The sequence below is a fragment of the Oncorhynchus clarkii genome, chromosome 5, assembly GCF_045791955.1.
Source record: "Oncorhynchus clarkii lewisi isolate Uvic-CL-2024 chromosome 5, UVic_Ocla_1.0, whole genome shotgun sequence".
Classification (NCBI taxonomy): Eukaryota; Metazoa; Chordata; class Actinopteri; order Salmoniformes; family Salmonidae; genus Oncorhynchus; species Oncorhynchus clarkii.
The window spans coordinates 94,350,994-94,373,074 of NC_092151.1; the positions used below are offsets into that span (position 1 = coordinate 94,350,994).

The following is a 22,081-nucleotide window of genomic DNA, read 5'->3' on the forward strand; positions in this document are numbered from 1 at the left end:
GCACTATAGTTACTAAGGCAGGCTGTACTATAGTTACTAAGGCAGGCTGTACTATAGTTACTAAGGCAGGCTGTACTATAGTTACTAAGGCAGGCTGCACTATAGTTACTAAGGCAGGCTGCACTATAGTTACTCAGTTAAGTCAGGCTGTACTATAGTTACTCAGTGAAGGCAGGCTGTACTATAGTTACTAAGGCAGGCTGTACTATAGTTACTAAGACAGGCTGTACTATAGTTACTAAGGCAGGCTGTACTATAGTTACTCAGTGAAGGCAGGTTGTACTATAGTTACTAAGGCAGGCTGTACTATAGTTACTAAGGCAGGCTGTACTATAGTTACTCAGTGAAGGCAGGCTGCACTGTAGTTACTCAGTGAAGGCAGGCTGCACTGTAGTTACTCAGTGAAGGCAGGCTGCACTGTAGTTACTCAGTGAAGGCAGGCTGCACTGTAGTTACTCAGTAAAGGCAGGCTGCACTATAGTTACTAAGGCAGGCTGCACTGTAATTACTCAGTGAAGGCAGGTTGTACTATAGTTACTAAGGCAGGCTGCAGTATAGTTACTAAGGCAGGCTGCACTATATTTACTAAGGCAGGCTGCACTATAGTTACTAAGGCAGACTGTACTATAGTTACTAAGGCAGACTGTACTATAGTTACTAAGGCAGGCTGCACTATAGTTACTAAGGCAGGCTGCACTATAGTTACTAAGGCAGGCTGCACTATAGTTACTGCGGCAGGCTGCAGTATAGTTACTAAGGCAGGCTGCACTATAGTTACTAAGGCAGGCTGCACTATAGTTACTAAGGCAGGCTGCACTATAGTTACTAAGGCAGGCTGCACTATAGTTACTAAGGCAGGCTGCACTATAGTTACTAAGGCAGGCTGCACTATAGTTACTAAGGCAGGCTGCACTATAGTTACTAAGGCAGGCTGTACTATAGTTACTAAGGCAGGCTGTACTATAGTTACTCAGTGAAGGCAGGCTGTACTATAGTTACTTAGTGAAGGCAGGCTGTACTATAGTTACTAAGGCAGGCTGTACTATAGTTACTAAGGCAGGCTGTACTATAGTTACTCACTGAAGGCAGGCTGTACTATAGTTACTCACTGAAGGCAGGCTGCACTATAGTTACTCAGTGAAGGCAGGTTGTACTATAGTTACTAATGCAGGCTGCACTATAGTTACTAAGGCAGGCTGTACTATAGTTACTAAGGCAGGCTATACTATAGTTACTAAGGCAGGCTGTACTATAGTTACTAAGGCAGGCTATACTATAGTTACTAAGGCAGGCTGTACTATAGTTACTCAGTGAAGGCAGGTTGTACTATAGTTACCAAGGCAGGCTGCACTATAGTTACTCAGTGAAGGCAGGCTGCACTAAAGTTACTAAGGCAGGCTGTACTATAGTTACTAAGGCAGGCTGTACTATAGTTACTCAGTGATGGCAGGCTGTACTATAGTTACTCACTGAAGGCAGGCTGCACTATAGTTACTCAGTGAAGGCAGGTTGTACTATAGTTACTAAGGCAGGCTGCACTATAGTTACTAAGGCAGGCTGTACTATAGTTACTCAGTGAAGGCAGGCTGTACTATAGTTACTCACTGAAGGCAGGCTGCACTATAGTTACTCAGTGAAGGCAGGCTGCACTACAGTTACTAAGGCAGGCTGCACTATAGTTACTAAGGCAGGCTGCACTATAGTTACTAAGGCAGGCTGCACTATAGTTACTAAGGCAGGCTGTACTATAGTTACTAAGGCAGGCTGCACTATAGTTACTCAGTGAAGGCAGGCTGTACTATAGTTACTAAGGCATGCTGTACTATAGTTACTCAGTGAAGGCAGGCTGCACTATAGTTACTAAGGCATGCTGTACTATAGTTACTCAGTGAAGGCAGGCTGTACTATAGTTACTCAGTGAAGGCAGGCTGTACTATAGTTACTAAGGCAGGCTGTACTATAGTTACTAAGGCAGGCTGCACTATAGTTACTCAGTGAAGGCAGGTTGTACTATAGTTACTAAGGCAGGCTGTACTATAGTTACTAAGGCAAGCTGTACTATAGTTACTCAGTGATGGCAGGCTGTACTATAGTTACTCAGTGAAGGCAGGCTGTACTATAGTTACTAAGGCAGGCTGTACTATAGTTACTCAGTGAAGGCAGGCTGTACTATAGTTACTCACTGAAGGCAGGCTGCACTATAGTTACTCAGTGAAGGCAGGTTGTACTATAGTTACTAAGGCAGGCTGCACTATAGTTACTAAGGCAGGCTGCACTATAGTTACTAAGGCAGGCTGCACTATAGTTACTAAGGCAGGCTGTACTATAGTTACTAAGGCGGGCTGAACTATAGTTACTAAGGCGGGCTGCACTATAGTTACTAAGGCAGGCTGCACTATAGTTACTAAGGCAGGCTGCACTATAGTTACTAAGGCAGGCTGTACTATAGTTACTAAGGCAGGCTGCACTATAGTTACTAAGGCAGGCTGCACTATAGTTACTAAGGCAGGCTGCACTATAGTTACTAAGGCAGGCTGCACTATAGTTACTAAGGCAGGCTGTACTATAGTTACTAAGGCAGGCTGTACTATAGTTACTCAGTGAAGGCAGGCTGTACTATAGTTACTTAGTGAAGGCAGGCTGTACTATTGTTACTAAGGCAGGCTGTACTATAGTTACTAAGGCAGGCTGTACTATAGTTACTCACTGAAGGCAGGCTGTACTATAGTTACTCACTGAAGGCAGGCTGCACTATAGTTACTCAGTGAAGGCAGGTTGTACTATAGTTACTAATGCAGGCTGCACTATAGTTACTAAGGCAGGCTGTACTATAGTTACTAAGGCAGGCTATACTATAGTTACTAAGGCAGGCTGTACTATAGTTACTAAGGCAGGCTATACTATAGTTACTAAGGCAGGCTGTACTATAGTTACTCAGTGAAGGCAGGTTGTACTATAGTTACCAAGGCAGGCTGCACTATAGTTACTCAGTGAAGGCAGGCTGCACTAAAGTTACTAAGGCAGGCTGTACTATAGTTACTAAGGCAGGCTGTACTATAGTTACTCAGTGATGGCAGGCTGTACTATAGTTACTCACTGAAGGCAGGCTGCACTATAGTTACTCAGTGAAGGCAGGTTGTACTATAGTTACTAAGGCAGGCTGCACTATAGTTACTAAGGCAGGCTGTACTATAGTTACTCAGTGAAGGCAGGCTGTACTATAGTTACTCACTGAAGGCAGGCTGCACTATAGTTACTCAGTGAAGGCAGGCTGCACTATAGTTACTAAGGCAGGCTGCACTATAGTTACTAAGGCAGGCTGCACTATAGTTACTAAGGCAGGCTGCACTATAGTTACTAAGGCAGGCTGTACTATAGTTACTAAGGCAGGCTGCACTATAGTTACTCAGTGAAGGCAGGCTGTACTATAGTTACTAAGGCATGCTGTACTATAGTTACTCAGTGAAGGCAGGCTGCACTATAGTTACTAAGGCATGCTGTACTATAGTTACTCAGTGAAGGCAGGCTGTACTATAGTTACTCAGTGAAGGCAGGCTGTACTATAGTTACTAAGGCAGGCTGTACTATAGTTACTAAGGCAGGCTGCACTATAGTTACTCAGTGAAGGCAGGTTGTACTATAGTTACTAAGGCAGGCTGTACTATAGTTACTAAGGCAAGCTGTACTATAGTTACTCAGTGATGGCAGGCTGTACTATAGTTACTCAGTGAAGGCAGGCTGTACTATAGTTACTAAGGCAGGCTGTACTATAGTTACTCAGTGAAGGCAGGCTGTACTATAGTTACTCACTGAAGGCAGGCTGCACTATAGTTACTCAGTGAAGGCAGGTTGTACTATAGTTACTAAGGCAGGCTGCACTATAGTTACTAAGGCAGGCTGCACTATAGTTACTAAGGCAGGCTGCACTATAGTTACTAAGGCAGGCTGTACTATAGTTACTAAGGCGGGCTGAACTATAGTTACTAAGGCGGGCTGAACTATAGTTACTAAGGCAGGCTGCACTATAGTTACTAAGGCAGGCTGCACTATAGTTACTAAGGCAGGCTGTACTATAGTTACTAAGGCGGGCTGCACTATAGTTACTAAGGCAGGCTGCACTATAGTTACTAAGGCGGGCTGCACTATAGTTACTAAGGCGGGCTGTACTATAGTTACTCAGTAAAGGCAGGCGTCTGTGTTTACCCAGATTGTCAAGATGAAATAACAATAGCCTACACTTGATACGGCTTTAATATCCGTTTATAAAAGGCTAACATAACTGATATCTTGAGTGTTCTTATGGACAAGCGAAACAGCCCTACCAATGGGAAAATCATTCTGCAGCATTGACCCCCAAAAACAATATCTAGGTCTAATACATGTTTTAAAACATTTATTTAATGAGATTAATTTTGGCTTTTGTAACCATTTTATATAAGAATGGCATTATGCACCAAATTATACTGCATATTAAATTCTTCCCCCCTCTCTCTCTAACAAAACAAAAATACACAATGCTATCATATATCAATGACCGGACGATGTGTCATTCTAGACATCGCCAACGCTTAATGTGAGGATTCCAGGAAAGATTCACTGTGAAAGCTCCCCAGTCCCATCTATCTTTCTTAAACAAGGAAATAAAACTGGTTGGACATGCCTGTACTGTGATTTACATGTCTGTCCGTCCCCCCCCCCCCCCCTCTCCTCTCCTCAGTGCCCCAGCCCTCGGCGAACTCAGGCCTCATCACCCAGCCCCGCCAGGCCGGGTCCCTTCACGGGACCCCCTCCTCAGGGGACCTGGTTCCTGGTGCCTCCCCCAGGAAGAAGCCCCGCAAACAGCAGCACGTCATTTCCACAGAAGAGACTGAAATGCTGGAGACCAACAGTACAGATGAGGACAGGGCTATGGGCCACAGGCCCCTGGGCAGCAGGGCTAAGAGGAGAGAGTCCCCTCCCAGAGAATATGTGGGTGGGTGGATACCACTAAACCATGCCCAGTGGCACTCACCGCACGGTGGGGTCAATTCCATTTCAGTTCAGTCAAATCAGGAAGTCAAGTGAAATTCCAAGTTGTATCAATTCTGATACTTGTGCTTTGCTGTGATCTCTCTCAGATGAGGAAGGGGTGCGTTACGTCCCTGTCAGGCCGCGCCCACCTGTCACTCTGCTGCGTCACTATAGGAACCCCTGGAAGGCAGCCTATCACCACTTCCAGAGGTACAGCGACATCCGGATCAAAGGTCAGTATTGGTCCAATCAGAACGCTGAACAAAAAACGTATCTCAGAACGTCCTTTTTTTAAACATTTTATGAAGAGGTTCTGACTAGCAGACATAGTGTATTTTATTACATATGTTCTGGAATGCATATAAGGTGTTATAAGCATGTGTGAGCCTTTATAATGTGTTATTATGAGGCTTCTAATATTATGTCACTCTGTATGTTACTATTAAGGTATTTTACGTGCTGATTTAGAACTCTGGTTGTCTATGTCAGAGGATAAGTTGTTTATAAGCATGTATGAGCTTTTAGGTCCTGCTTTAAATGACGTTCAGCTTATAAAGGCTTCATAATGCCTTCATAAGCACTACATAAATGTGTTACAAAGCATCCGTAACCGTACGTCAGGCTTTACAAAGGGTTCATAAATGTGGCATAACTGAGTGATGCGATCACCAATGTCAAATGTGACGTAACCCACTATGTCAACTGTGATATAATCGTGTGCTTCATAAAGGGTGAGGTGTTGCGCTGAAGGACGGCACACTCTTTAAGAGTCTAACATACCTCTCTCTCTCTCTGAGTGACTCTAACATGTCATGCTTCATAAAGGGTGAGGTGTTGTGCTGAAGGACGGCACACTCTTTAACGTCAAGTGATGTTAGTCACATTACAGCTCTTCTCGTTCCCAGACACTTCCACCCAACTGTGCGGAAGGTCTGATGGACCCAACGCATAAAACCTGGCCTTTATTAGTTACTGTTACATGTAAACTAACATTTTGTGGAAATGCGCAAGAGTTTAGCAAGTATTCTGACTTTTTGACTGTGTTAACTAGTGCCTGACAAATCCTTTACTCAGTAAGGTCACTCCTATACAATTCTATGGTTACTCCCACTAAGGCCACTTCTGATTGGTTGATATCCCAGGCTTATACACTGAGTATTACAAAACACGACATAGGCTGACCAGGTGAAAGCTATGATCGCCTATTGATGTAATTTATTAAATCTACTTCAATCAGTGTAGATGAAGGGGAGGAGACGGGGTAAAGAAGGATTTTTAAGCCTCGAGATGGAAGTGTCTTTGAACGGGGTATGTTAGTGGGAACCAGGTGCAGAAACACCTTGATGAAAGCCCCCAACCTAAATAAACACCTTGATGAAAGCCCCCAACCTAAAGAAACACCTTGATGAAAGCCCCCAACCTAAAGAAACACCTTGATGAAAGCCCCCAACCTAAAGAAACACCTTGATGAAAGCCCCCAACCTAAAACACTTCCCTTGATGAAAGCCCTACAAACCTAAAGAAACACCGTAATGAAAGCCCCCAACCTAAAGAAACACCTTGATGAAAGCCCCCAACCTTAAAACACTTACCGTGATGAAAGCCCCCAACCTAAAACACTTACCGTGATGAAAGCCCCCAACCTAAAACACTAACCTTGATGAAAGCCCCCAACCTAAAGAAACACCGTAATGAAAGCCCCCAACCTTAAGAAACACTGTAAAGAAAGCCCCCAACCTTAAGAAACACCGTAATGAAAGCCCCCAAACTAAAACACTTCCCTTGATGAAAGCCCCCAAACTAAAAAAATTGAAAGTTACATGTTCCTCACTACACAAACACACCATACCTGGACCCAGTCAGGTCTTTAACTATCTATACCACACGGTGCTGGACCCAGTCAGGTCTTTAACTATCTATACCACACGGTGCTGGACCCAGTCAGGTCTTTAACTATCTATACCACACGGTGCTGGACCCAGTCAGGTCTTTAACTATCTATACCACACGGTGTTGGACCCAGTCAGGTCTATAACTATCTATACCACACGGTGCTGGACCCAGTCAGGTCTATAACTATCTATACCACATGGTGCTGGACCCAGTCAGGTCTATAACTATCTATACCACACGGTGCTGGACCCAGTCAGGTCTTTAACTATCTATACCACACGGTGTTGGACCCAGTCAGGTCTTTAACTATCTATACCACACGGTGCTGGACCCAGTCAGGTCTTTAACTATCTATACCACACGGTGCTGGACCCAGTCAGGTCTTTAACTATCTATACCACACGGTGCTGGACCCAGTCAGGTCTTTAACTATCTATACCACACGGTGCTGGACCCAGTCAGGTCTTTAACTATCTATACCACACGGTGTTGGACCCAGTCAGGTCTTTAACTATCTATACCACACGGTGCTGGACCCAGTCAGGTCTATAACTATCTATACCACACGGTGCTGGACCCAGTCAGGTCTTTAACTATCTATACCACACGGTGCTGGACCCAGTCAGGTCTATAACTATCTATACCACACGGTGCTGGACCCAGTCAGGTCTTTAACTATCTATACCACACGGTGCTGGACCCAGTCAGGTCTTCAACACGTCCACTCCCCCTGCTGAAAGATCAGCCATGTTGGCAACATTGTAACAGGTTGTAATCAAGCCCTGGTGTCCAGCATGGGAACAGAATAGGAATACCTGGTGCAGTAGTCTCAGGGTACTGTAGGACCGCTCCAAATCATCTGGGTACTGTACACGCCTCTCAGAGCAGCCTACAGGGTGTGCTGCAGTAGAAGTATTGTAAGGGAATACTCAGTAGGCTCAATAGAATGTATATATTTTGTCATTTCATATGAGGCTCTGAGTAATAGTACTGCTGGCCCGTTCCATTGGCGGCCACAATGCCAGTCACTCTCAATGAAGTAAAAACAACTTTTAAAAGGCCTCAACAACGGGTTTTTTGTTGTTGTTGCTGTGCACGACTGCGCTTTAGAGTTATCCTGCAGCACAGCATTGTGGGGGGAAGTTGAGGTCAGGATTAACATGGACTATTCACCCAGGAGGGAAAGAAGTTTTGACCATCCTAGAAATGTTTTAGATTTTAATATAATTATATGCAATTTAGCGGACTGTTTTATCCAAAGCGACTTAGTAATGTGTGAATCCATTTTTGGATTGGGTGTTGGGTGTTCCTGGGAATTGAATGGGTGTTCCTGGGAATTGAACCCTCTTTCTTGGCGTTTCAACGCCCTATCAAGATGCACGATGGGTTATAAATGCTTTGTGAAGCCTCCATTTTAATATGGATATATTTATAAGGTATTTTATTTAAGTAGTGCTTATGTCACCCTTTTTATAAAGCACAAGGTTATGCCACATTTCTAAACCATGACGTACGGTTATAGGTAATGTAGTTATGTCGTGTTTACGAAGCCTTCGTTAAAACAGGGGTCAGCGTAGTAGTCTTCTGTTACGCGTCTGTTCCTACAGAGGAGAAGGAGTCGTTACAGGAAGTGGCCAATCGGAGAGGAGTAGCACGGCGAGCTCAGGGATGGAAGATGCACTTGTGTGTTGCTCAGCTCATGCAGCTGGTGAGTGCCGTTGGCGATACATCTCTCAGTTCTCATTTGCAGCCACCGGAGGACATTTAAGTGACGTTTTAATTGGTGAAAAAATAGTGACTTTTGTATTTTGGAGCTTGTATTATGCAGTACTTATGTCAATGTTCCTTTTAATGTCTTGTTGAAACCCTTAAGTCTTGCCCTGACCCCTGACCTCTAACCCTGTTCTGACCCCTAGTCGAACCTGGAGCATGATGTATATAGCATACTGACGTCCCTCCAGCAGCCGATCTGTAACCTCTGACCCCTAGTCGAACCTGGAGCATGATGTATATAGCATACTGACGTCCCTCCAGCAGCCGATCTGTAACCTCTGACCCCTAGTCGAACCTGGAGCATGATGTATATAGCATACTGACGTCCCTCCAGCAGCCGATCTGTAACCTCTGACCCCTAGTCGAACCTGGAGCATGATGTATATAGCATACTGACGTCCCTCCAGCAGCCGATCTGTAACCTCTGACCCCTAGTCGAACCTGGAGCATGATGTATATAGCATACTGACGTCCCTCCAGCAGCCGATCTGTAACCTCTGACCCCTAGTCGAACCTGGAGCATGATGTATATAGCATACTGACGTCCCTCCAGCAGCCGATCTGTAACCTCTGACCCCTAGTCGAACCTGGAGCATGATGTATATAGCATACTGACGTCCCTCCAGCAGCCGATCTGTAACCTCTGACCCCTAGTCGAACCTGGAGCATGATGTATATAGCATACTGACGTCCCTCCAGCAGCCGATCTGTAACCTCTGACCCCTAGTCGAACCTGGAGCATGATGTATATAGCATACTGACGTCCCTCCAGCAGCCGATCTGTAACCTCTGACCCCTAGTCGAACCTGGAGCATGATGTATATAGCATACTGACGTCCCTCCAGCAGCCGATCTGTAACCTCTGACCCCTAGTCGAACCTGGAGCATGATGTATATAGCATACTGACGTCCCTCCAGCAGCCGATCTGTAACCTCTGACCCCTAGTCGAACCTGGAGCATGATGTACACTGAACAAAAATATAAACGCAACATGCAACAATTTCAAAGATTTTACTGAGTTACAGTTCATATGAGAAAATATATATATTTTTAAATAAATTAATCTGGTCCTCATCTATGGATTTCACGTGACTGGGAATACAGATATGCATCTCTGCCTCAGGATCTCGTCACGGTGTATCTCGGGGCGGCAGGTGGTTAGAGCGATGGGCCAATAACTGAAAGGTTGCTAGATTGAATCCCCGAGCTGACAAGGTAAAAATCTGTCGTTCTGCTCCTGAACAAGGGAACTGTTCCTAGGCCGTCATTGAAAATAAGAATTAGTTCTTAACTGACTTGCCTAGTTAAATATATGTTAAATAAAAAATAATTCTGTGCATTTAAATTGCCGTTGATAAAATGCAATTGTATTTGTTTGTCCGTAGCTTATGCCTGTCCATACCATAACCCCACCTCCACCATGGGGCACTCTGTTCACAACGCTGACATCAGCAAACCGCTCGCCCACACAACGTCATACACGTGGTCTGCGGTTGTGAGGTTGGTTGGACCTTCTGCCAAATTCTCTAAAATGAAGTTGTAGGCAGTTCATGGTAGAGAAATGAACATTAAATTCTCTGGCAACATCTTTGTTGGACATTCCTGCAGTCAGCATGCCAATTGCACGCTCCCTCAAAACTTGAGACCTCTGTAGCATTGTGTTGTGTGACAAAACTGCACATTTTAAAGTGGCCTTTTATTGTTCCCAGCACAAGGTGCACCTGTGTAATGATCATGCTGTTCAATCAGCTTCTTGATATGCCACACCTGTCAGGTGGATGGATTATCTCGCCAAAGGAGAAATGTTCACTAACAGGGGTGTACACAAATGTGTGCACAACATTTTAGAGAGATGAGCTGTTTGTGCGTACGGAACATTTCTGGGATTTTTTTTCTGGCTCGTGAAACATGGGACCAACACTTTACATGTTGCGTTTATATTTTTGTTCAGTGTGTGTTTGTGAATGTATATATATAGTGGGTAGAACAAGTATTTGATACACTGCCGATTTTGCAGGTTTTCCTACTTACAAAGCATGTAGAGGTCTGTAATTTTTATCATAGGTACACTTCAGCTGTGAGAGACGGAATCTAAAACAATAATCCAGAAAATCACATTGAATGATTTATAAGTAATTAATTTACATGTGTATATATACAGGAGACTGACATCCCTCAGGGCTGATCTCTGACCTCTAACCTCTGACCCCTAGTCAAACCTGGAGCATGATGTGTATAGCAGACTGACTTCCCTTCAGGAGGGGCTAATCCCTAAGAAGAGGGCCGGGGTCGACGACGAGCTGCACCGCATTAACGAACTCATACAGGTTTGTGGGGACAGTAAACAGTACATGTACAACATTTAATTTATTTTTAATTTATACTTTATTTAGTCAAGTCAGTTAAGAACAACTTCTTATTTACAATGACGGCCTATCAAAAGGCAAAGGGCCTCCTGCAGGGACGGGGGCTGGAATTAAAAAATAAAAATGAAGGTCAAAACACACATCTTGACAGGAGAGACAACACTACATACAGAAAGACCTAAGACAACAACATGGCAAGGCAGCAACACATGGCAACACAGCATGGTAGCAACACAACATGACAACAATGTGGTAACAACACAACATGGTACAAACATTATTGGGCACAGACAACAGCACAAAGGGCAAGAAGGTAGAGACAACAATACATCACACAAAGCAGCCACAACCGTCAGTAAGAGTGTCCATGATTGAGTCTTTGAATGAAGAGATTGAGATAAAACTGTCTAGTTTGAGTGTTTGTTGCAGCTCGTTCCAGTCGTTAGCTGCAGCGAACTGAAAAGACGAGCGACTCAGGGATGTGTGTGCTTTGGGGACCTTTAACAGAATGTGACTGGCAGAACGGGTGTTGTATATGGAGGATGAGGGCTGCAGTAGATATCTCAGATAGGGGGGACTGAGGCCTAAGAGGATTTTATAAATGAGCATCAACCAGTGGGTCTCGTGACAGGTATACAGAGATGACCAGTTTACAGAGGAGTATAGAGTGCAGTGATGTGTCCTATAAGGAGCATTGGGGGGCAAATCTGATGGCCGAATAAGAGCACCCTTACCTGCCGATCTATAAATTACTTCTCCGTAATCTAGCATGGGTAGGATGGTCATCTGAATCAGGGTTAGTTTGGCAGCTGGGGTGAAAGAGGAACAATTACGATAGAGGAAACCAAGTCTAGATTTAACTTTAGCCTGCAGCTTTGATATGTGCTGAGAGAAGGACTGTGCACCGTCTAGCCATACTCCCAAGTACTTGTATGAGGTGACTAAATCAAGCTCTAAACCCTCAGAGGTAGTAATCACACCTGTGGGAAGAGGGGCATTCTTCTTACCAAACCACCTTTGTTTTGGAGGTGTTCAGAACAAGGTTAAGGGCAGAGAAAGCTTCTTGGACACTAAGAAAGCTTTGTTGTACAGAGTTTAAATCCGGGGAGGGGCCAGCCGAGTATAAGTGTATCATCTGCATATAAATGGATGAGAGAGCTTCCTACTGTCTGAGCTATGTTGTTGATGGAAATTAAGAAGAGTGTGGGGCCTAGGATCGAGCCTTGGTGTACTCCCTTGGTGACAGGCAGTGGCTGAGACAGCAGAAGTTCTGACTTTATACACTGCACTCTTTGAGAGAGATAGTGAGCAAACCAGGCCAAAGACCCCTCAGAGACACCAATACTCCTTAGCCGGCCCACAAGAATGGAATGGTCTACCGTATCAAAAGCTTTGGCCAAGTCAATAAAAATAGCAGCATCAAGGGAAATTGTGACATCATTGAGGACCTTTTTAAGGTTGCAGGGACACCGCCATAACCTGAGAGGAAACCAGATTGCATACCCGAGAGAATACTGTAGACATCAAGAAAACCAGTCAGTTGATTATTGACAAGTTTTTCCATCACTTTTGATAAACACAGCAAAATAGAAATTGGCCTATAACAGTTAGGATCAGCTTGAACTCCCCCTTTAACCTCTCTGGGGTAGGCGGGACGCTTGCGTCCCACATGGAAAATATATTTCTATAAAAATCAAACTTTCATTAAATCACACATTAAAGCTACACTCGTTGTGAATCCAGCCAACATGTCAGATTTCAAAAAAGCTTTTCGGTGAAAGCATAAGATGCTATTACCTGATGATAGCACAACAGTAAACAATGAGAGAGTAGCATATTTCAACTCTGCAGGTGCGACACAAAACGCAGAAATAAAAATATAATTCATGCCTTACCTTTGACGAGCTTCTTCTGTTGGCACTCCAATATGTCCCATAAACATCACAAATGTCCTTTTGTTCGATTAATTCCATCCATATATATCCAAAATGTCCATTTATTTGGCGCGTTTGATCCAGAAAAACACTGGTTCCAACTTACGCAACGTCGCTACAAAATATCTCAAAAGTTACCTGTAAACTTTGCCAAAACATTTCAAACTACTTTTGTAATACAACTTTAGGTATTTATAAACGTTAATAATCGATCAAATTGAAGACGGGATGATCTGTGTTCAATACAGGAGCAAAACAAACTGATGCTACTTTTCTGGTTACGAGCCTCTCTCAAAAGGTACACATGAAATGACGTTCGTTCTGAGCTATGGTACTTCTTCATTACACAAAGGAAAAACCTCAACCAATTTCTACAAACTGGTGACATCCAGTGGAAGTGGTAGGAACTGCAGGAAAGTTGATTAGAATTCTGGATTCCCCATGAAAACGTATTGAAAAGACAAGGGCCTAAAAGAAAATAATCTGAATGGTTTGTCCTCGGGGTTTCGCCTGCTAAATAAGTTCTGTTATACTCACAGACATGATTCAAACAGTTTTAGAAACTTCAGAGTGTTTTCTATCCAATACTACTAATAATATGCATATATTAGGATCTGGGACAGAGTAGGAGGCAGTTCCGTTTGGGCACGCTATTTATACAATAGTGAAAATACTGCCCCCTACCCCAAACAGGTTAAATAAAGGACGCACCATCTGGGATAGTCACATTAGAAGGGGTGGGAGATGAGGAAATGGCAAGGAGGCATGGCTGAGTCAAATAGGAATACTGACTTAATGAAGTGGTGATTAAAGAGCTCAGCGATGTGCTTCTTGTCAGTAACAACCACATCCTCAACATTAAGGGACACGAGCAGCTGTGAGGAGGAGGGTTTATTCTCCAGGTCTTTAACCGTTTTCCAGAACTTCTTGAGATTAGACCCACAGAGAGAGAACTGCTCCTTAAAGTAACTAACTTTGGCCTTCCGGATAGCCTGTGTGAACTTATTTCTCATTTGCCTAAACAAGAACCAGTCAGCCTGAGTATGCGTGTCCCGAGCCTTTCACCAAATGCAATTCTTGAGGTGGAGTAATTCTCATTTTCTTTATGGTGGTGTGTTTGTTAACAATCAAAATAAAAGGTCCAAGCGTCTTCGACAGAGGGGATCAACCTTATTCTATACCAATGTACAGAGGCCAGGCCATGACCTTGCCTCTGATACCTATCAGGATTATTTGTGAGGATAACAACAAGGGGGTTTAGCCTTTTCTGGGTGTTTGGAGTCATACCTTGTGGGATTGGTAATAATCTGAGAAAGATTTAGGGAGTCCCATTGCTTTAGGACTTGGTTAGAATGTTTAAGCATGTCCCAGTTTAGGTCTCCTAGCAGGACAAATTCAGACTTAGTGTAAGGGGCCAGGAGAGAGCTTAGGGCAGGTAGGGTACAGGCTGGTGCTGATGGAGGATAATGGCACCCAACAACAGTCAACAAAGAGATATTTGAAAGTGTAATGCTTAAAACCAACAAATCAAATTGTTTGGGGACAGACTTGGTGGAGACAACCGAGCACTGAAGGTGATCCTTGGTAAAAAATTTGCCACTCCACCACCTTTGGAAAATCTGTCTTGCCGAAAAAGGTTATAACCAGAAAGGTTAACATCAGCATTCAAAACACTCTTTCTTAACCACGTCATCATTATAGGTTAACTCATACAGGTATGTGGATTGATTGATTAAGCGATTGATTGATTGGTTGAGCACTTGATGACATGTTATTGTCCTTCAAGAGGAAATCCTTTTGACAGGTCTCACATGTTACACAAAAGTCACAAGTTTATTTAGTCACAGTCACAGGTGGGGAGTCCAGACAATTTCAGTGCATCGATTTGTTTTTATACTCAGTAGTGTGATACTTGTGATACTTCTACAGTGTTGTCATGTAGGCCTAACTGAATGTTGGTTCTGTGTGCGCAGGGTAACATACAGCGTTGTAAGCTAGTGATGGACCAGGTTACAGAGGCCCGGGACACTATGATGAAGGTTCTGGACCACAAAGACAAGGTCCTGAAGCTGCTCAACCAGAACGGAGCTGTCAAAAAATCTAACAAACTGAAACGTAAGGATCGGGCCTAGCCTGGACTTCCTGTTCCGTCACCAACGTCACGGATCTGTTCGTTACAGCGTGCGATGTGTTTTAAAACGGTTTTGCAACAGAAGAAGAAATTGTAAACGTTTCTCAGTGGATAAGTCAAGGGGGTAGTCCCTCCCTGTTTTGTGTTTTAGTTTTTTTTGCTGCTTACGTGCCTAATGAACACAACCCACCTCTGCCCTGCCCGAACGGGAGGACAGGGTGGAAGAGCTGCTGGGAGCTAGAGGTGGAACTGTTGGTACTATGACAGCTACTCACCCACACCCCTCTTATCTCTGTCTGAGCACTGAAGCTGGGTGGACAACATAACTAGAAGAACCCTCCTGTTGCTTCAGTCAGAGCTCACTGTCTGGAGGGAATCCCTCTAGGAATATGTTCTCACTGAAGAAGACTCAACACTCTGTCCTCCAAATGGCACCCTATTCTCTATATAGTGCACTACTATTGACTAGAGCCCTATGGAACCCTATACCCTATATAGTGCACTACTTTAGACCAGAGCCCTATGGAACCCTATATAGTGCACTACTATTGACTAGAGCCCTATGGAACCCTATATAGTGCACTACTATTGACTAGAGCCCTATGGAGCCCTATACCCTACGTAGTGCACTACTTTAGACCAGAGCCCTATGGAACCCTATTCCCTATATATAGTGCACTACTTTTGACTGGAGCCCTATGGAACCCTATTCCCTATATAGTGCACTACTATTGACTAGAGCACTATGGAACCCTATACCCTACGTAGTGCACTACTTTTGACTAGAGCCCTATGGAACCCTATACCCTACGTAGTGCACTAATTTTGACCAGAGCCCTATGGAACCCTATACCCTACGTAGTGCACTAATTTTGACCAGAGCCCTATGTGTCCTGAACAAAAGTAGTGCACTACGTAGGGAATAGGATGCCATTTGGAAGACAACACTGCCTGAAGGGCCCCTTCTTTTTTGTTTTACTTTTTTACAGAGCTCAGGTCTATCCGTTCTCCTATTTTACAGTTTATTTTGGTATCTTTCAGTTCAAGTTACTTCTTGTCAAAAAAAAAGCAGAGGTTGAACGGAACCTTAAGCACTTACAAAACTTCAAACATGTTGTACGAATTGGTAAGATCATCAAATGAGGTTGGAAAAAACAAGTCTGTAACACATCGTATGTAGTGGATGACTTTGTTCAACAATGTCTCGCTTTGGGGCGTTACTTTCACAACTACTGGCAGAAATCAAATATTTATGACTCATCTTTAAAATATGCTATATTTATTTACAACTTCCTGTTCTGTTTCCATTTTCAGCATTTACCTGTGTGATAAACAATGTGGTGCCAAATGCCCATTTTTGTTTCAATATGTTTTATATTTCTTATATTGGAAGATGGGGCACCCCCCAACAGACTTAATTGTACTGTATGTGCAGAACTTTAACGATGATGAAAATATTGGCAGAGTGTTTATTGTTTTCAGATATTTATTTGATAATGATTGAGACAGTCTGTATAATAGAGAGATTTACATGCAGAGATGTTTTGAAATGGCTGACGAGCATTGTGGGTAATGTTTTGAAATGGCTGACGAGCATTGTGGGTAATGTTTTGAAATGGCTGACGAGCATTGTGGGTAATGTTTTGAAATGGCTAACGAGCATTGTGGGTAATGTTTTGAAATGGCTAACGAGCATAGTGGGTAATGTTTTGAAATGGCTGACGAGCATTGTGGGTAATGTTTTGAAATGGCTGACGAGCATTGTGGGTAATGTTTTGAAATGGCTGACGAGCATTGTGGGTAATGTTTTGAAATGGCTGACGAGCATTGTGGGTAATGTTTTGAAATGGCTAACGAGCATTGTGGGTAATGTTTTGAAATGGCTAACGAGCATTGTGGGTAATGTTTCATGGTGTGATTGATGACCGTACATTATGCGTTTGGTTTTAGGAAGTATTGTGGTTGTCGTGTAACTAAAATGCCAGGAACTGATTTCTGTTCAAATTATAAGAAGTTTAATATGAAAGTGTTTTACTTTTTCGTTTTTTTTCCATTGTCTTTTTTTTTGTTGTTGCTAATTTTGGGGTTTTGTACTTCATAAAAACATGTTGTGATTCTTTTTCAGATGTTATGATCAGACACTGGGCCTGAAAATTCAGCTATTGTACATGGGTTCTCTGTTATTCTAGTAAAACTACTTCAAGGAAACGGTATTCTCAAGTCATTTTGTTTTATATGTACTGTGAAGACACTAGTTTTGTTCCATGGATGTTCCCATTGTCGTGGAGTTGACTATATCAGGGGTTCTGAAACGCTTTGGGACCTCCTTTTCGTGATAGCTAATTCATCAGGGACCCCCTTCATAATCAGAACACAACTCAAGTGAGATAAAAAAATAGCCTACTATTACTTTTCCTACGTCTGCAGTTCATGGCTGGACGAACCAAGTCTCGGGCCCGGGGAAAACATTTGAAAAGCACGATTCTTGGCATCATAGATACAATTTTGCCATTTGTAAGTACATTTTCTGCAATTCTACACATTTTGCCATGAGGCAGAGAGAACTTTGCAGTTGTAAAGGCCCCGTGCAGTCAAAAACAGAATGTTCCTGTGTTTTATATATATATATTTCCACACTATGAGATTGGAATAATACTGTAAAATGGTGAAAATTATGATAATGCCCTTTTAGTGTAAGAACCGTTTATATCAGCCTGTTTTGGTGGGATGGAGTTTTGACCTGCCTGGTGACATCACCCAGTGGTAAATTAGCTAATAGACCAATAAGAAAGAGTTCCAAACCTCTCTGCCAATAACAACTAGTTTTCAGTTTTCCTCTCCCCATTCAGACCACTCACAGGCAGTCCTAGACCAATAAGAAAGAGAGTTCCAAACCTCTCTGCCAATAACAACTAGTTTCCAGTTGACCACTCACAGGCAGTCCTAGCAAAGTTCTGGATTGAGAAATTGCTCTAAGAAGCCATCTTTGTTTACCAGTTTAAATGAAACCAATCAACAGTAAGGTGTTTTTTTATTTAACCAGGCAAGTCAGTTAAGAACAAACTCTTATTTACAATGATGGCCTACCCAACCCTAACCCAGACGACGCTGGGCCAAACCCTAACCCAGACGACGCCGGGCCAATTCTGCGCCGCCCTATGGGACTCCCATTCACGGACAGTTGTCATTCAGCCTGGAATCGAACCAGGGTCTGTAGTGACGCCTCTAGGACCGAGATGGAGTGCCTTAGACCACTGCGCCACTCCGGAGCTCATTGTTACCCAGAAATGATTTGATACTGAAATAAAAATGGTTGCTTTGTTGTTGTTTTGTTTTTAAAGCTGTGCATTTTATGTTTAAAGAAATTCTACTGGTATCCTGAAGAGTAGAACTCACTTATGTCATCATGAAGTGCTTTGAGAGGCTAGTTAATGGTCATATCACCTCTACCATACCTGACTCCCTAGACCCACTTCAATTTTGCTTACCGCCCCAATAGATCCAGCCCCCTCCTGTACTCCCTGTTCACCCCATGACTGCATGGCCACGCACAGCTCCAACTCAAATCACCAAGTTTGCAGACGACACTACAGTAGTAGGCCTGATTACCAATAATGACGAGACGGCCTACAGGGAGGAGGTGAGGGCCCTGGGAGTGTGGTGTCAGGAAAATAACCTTTCACTCAATGTCGACAAAACAAAGCTTTCCTGAATAACTGGGCCAGCTGGGACTGGAGAGGAGGCAGAGTGATGGTTAGTCTTTCCTGAATAACTGGGCCTGCTGGGACTGGAGAGGAGGCAGAGTGATGGTTAGTCTTTCCTGAATAACTGGGCCAGCTGGGACTGGAGAGGAGGCAGAGTGATGGTTAGTCTTTCCTGAATAACTGGGCCTGCTGGGACTGGAGAGGAGGCAGAGTGATGGTTAGTCTTTCCTGAATAACTGGGCCTGCTGGGATTGGAGAGGAGGCAGAGTGATGGTTAATCTTTCCTGAGTAACTGGGCCAGCTGGGATTGGAGAGGAGGCAGAGTGATGGTTAATCTTTCCTGAGTAACTGGGCCAGCTGGGATTGGAGAGGAGGCAGAGTGATGGTTAATCTTTCCTGAATAACTGGGCCTGCTGGGACTGGAGAGGAGGCAGAGTGATGGTTAATCTTTCCTGAGTAACTGGGCCAGCTGGGATTGGAGAGGAGGCAGAGTGATGGTTAATCTTTCCTGAATAACGGCCTGCTGGGATTGGAGAGGAGGCAGAGTGATGGTTAATCTTTCCTGAATAACTGGGCCTGCTGGGACTGGAGAGGAGGCAGAGTGATGGTTAATCTTTCCTGAATAACGGCCTTCTGGGACTGGAGAGGAGGCAGAGTGATGGTTAATCTTTCCTGAATAACGGCCTGCTGGGATTGGAGAGGAGGCAGAGTGATGGTTAGTCTTTCCTGAATAACTGGACCTGCTGGGATTGGAGAGGAGGCAGAGTGATGGTTAATCTTTCCTGAATAACGGCCTGCTGGAGGCATACAGTGCATTCTGAATGTATTGCCTTTTTCCACATATTGTTACCTTAGTCTTATTCTAAAATTGATTAAATCATTTTTTCCCCCTCATCAACTACACACAATACCCAATAATGACAAAGAAAAAACAGTGACGAGCTTTGAGGGTGCCAAATTTACCCTCCAAGCTCATCACTTAGCTCGCGTCCTCGGGTCTGAACCCCGCCCTGTGCAACTCGGTCCTGGACTTCCTGACGGGTCGCCCCCCCATGGGGTTAAGGTTCAACTCCTACATTTCACTGATCCTCAACACAGGGGCCACACAAGGATGTATACTCCCTGTGGCCACAACAGACGACAACAGCGGTAGGCCTGATTACCTACAACGACGAGACGGCCTACAGGGAGGAGGTGAGGGCCCTGGAGAGAGGAAAATAACCTCTCAACGTCAACAAAACAAAGGAGCTGATCGTGGACTTCAAGAGACAATAGAGGGAGCACAGCCCTATCCATATCAACGGGACAGCAGTGGAGAAGGTGGAAATCTTCAAGTTCCTCTGCTTACATATCACTGACAAACTGAAATGGTTCACACACACAGACAGTGCCTCTTCAGCCTCCTGAGCTTTGCCCCTAAGACCCTCATAAACTTTTACAGATGCACCATTGACAATATCCTGTCGGGCTGTATCACTGCCTGGTACGGCAACTGCTCCGTCCGCAACGGCAGGGCTCTCTAGAGGGTAGTGAGGTCTGCTCAATGCATCACCGGGGGCACACTACCTGCTCTCCAGAGGGTGGTGCGGTCTGCTCAATGCATCACCGGGGACACACTACCTGCTCTCCAGAGGGTGGTGTGGTCTGCTCAATGCATCCCCGGGGGCACACTACCGCACCCGATGTTACAGGAAGGCCAAGAAGACCATCAAGGACAACAACCACCCGAGCCACTGCCTGTTCACCCCGCTATCCTCCAGAAGGTGAGGTCAGTACAGGTGCATCAAAGCTGGGACTGAGAGACTGAAAAACGGCTTCTATCTCAAGGCCATCAGACTGTTAAATAGTCACCACTAGCCGGCCCCCGCCCAGTACCGCCCGCCCTGAACTTAGCCACTGTCATTCAACCCTGCACCTTAGAGCTCTGGGAAGAGTCTTGGTGGTTCCAAACTTCTTTCATTTAAGAATGATGGATGCCACTGTTTTTGTGGACCTTCAATTCTGCAAACATTTTTTGGTGCCCTTCCCCAGATCTGCGCCTCGACACAATCCTGTCTCGTAGCTCTAAGGACAATTCTTTCGACCTCATGACTTGGTTTTTGCTCTGACATACACTGTCAACTGTAGGACCTTTTATACAGACAGGTGTGTGCATTTTCCAAATCATGTCCAATCAAGTAAATTTACCACAGGTGGACTCCAATCAAGTTGTAGAAACATCTCAAGGATGATAGATGGAAACATGGATTTACCTGAACTCAGTTTCGAGTCTCATTCCAAAGCGTCTGAATACATAAAATATAAATCAGGGATTTCAGTATTTTTATTTTAATACATTTGCAAAAAAAAATAAAAAATACATGTTTTTCGCTTTGTCATTATGGGGTATTGTGTGTAGATTGATAACACTATTTAATCAGGTTTAGAATAAGGCTGTAACGTAACAAAATGTGCAAAAAGTCAAAGGGTCTGAATACTTTCTGAATGCACCCGACATACTATTCAAAACACGTATTCTTCAGATATACTACATATTCTATCCATATACTGTCCATAATGTCTATACATCCCATCACACACATTTATACAGTGGGGCAAAAAAAGTGTTTCGTCAGCCACCAATTGTGCAAGTTCTCCCACTTAAAAAAACGAGAGAGGCCTGTAGTTTTCATCATAGGTACACTTCAACTATGACAGGAAAAATGAGGGGAAAAAAAACAGAAAATCACATTGTAGGATTTTTAATGAATTTATTTGCAAATGATGGTGGAAAATAAGTATTGGGTCAATATATATATACAACTGCTCAAAAGTTTGGGGTCACTTAGAAATGTTCTTGTTTTTGAAAGAAAAGTAAATGTTTTGTCCATTAAAATAGCATCAAATTGACCAGAAATACATGGTTCATGTTGTAAATGACTATTGTAGCTGGAAACGGCTGATAAAAAAATAAAAAGGAATATCTACATAGGCGTACAGAAACCCATTATCAGCAACCATAACTCCTGTGTTCCAATGGCACTTTGTGTTAGCTAATACAGGTTTATCATTTTAAAAAGGCAACTTTTGTTAGCACAGCTGAAAACTGTTGTTCTGATTAAAGAAGCAATACAACTGGCCTTTGGGCTAGTTGAGTATGTGGGGCATCAGCATTTGTGGGTTCGATTAAAGGCTAAAAATGGCCAGAAACAAAGAACTGTCTTCTGAAACTCGTTAGTCTATTCTTGTTCTGAGAAATGAAGGCTATTCCATGCAAGAAATTGCCAAGA

General features: G+C 43.7%; 1 protein-coding gene across 6 annotated transcripts in view; it reads left to right on the forward strand.

Moving 5' to 3' along the window:
• LOC139409583 (histone deacetylase complex subunit SAP130-like) overlaps positions 1-15,762 on the forward strand; it is a 51,289-nt gene extending 35,527 nt beyond the window's left edge. For 5 of the 6 annotated variants that reach the window (XM_071154952.1, XM_071154956.1, XM_071154953.1 and 2 more), the window contains exons 17-21: positions 4,718-4,972; positions 5,118-5,243; positions 8,511-8,611; positions 10,891-11,004; positions 14,951-15,762. In XM_071154952.1, coding sequence (XP_071011053.1) covers positions 4,718-4,972; positions 5,118-5,243; positions 8,511-8,611; positions 10,891-11,004; positions 14,951-15,109 — 755 coding nt within the window. In that variant the 3' untranslated portion in view covers positions 15,110-15,762. Of the gene's footprint in view, positions 1-4,717; positions 4,973-5,117; positions 5,244-8,510; positions 8,612-8,819; positions 9,084-10,890; positions 11,005-14,950 lie in introns of those variants that run through there. The other variant, XM_071154957.1, reaches the window with a different exon arrangement.
• Positions 15,763-22,081: the final 6,319 nt, after the last annotated feature.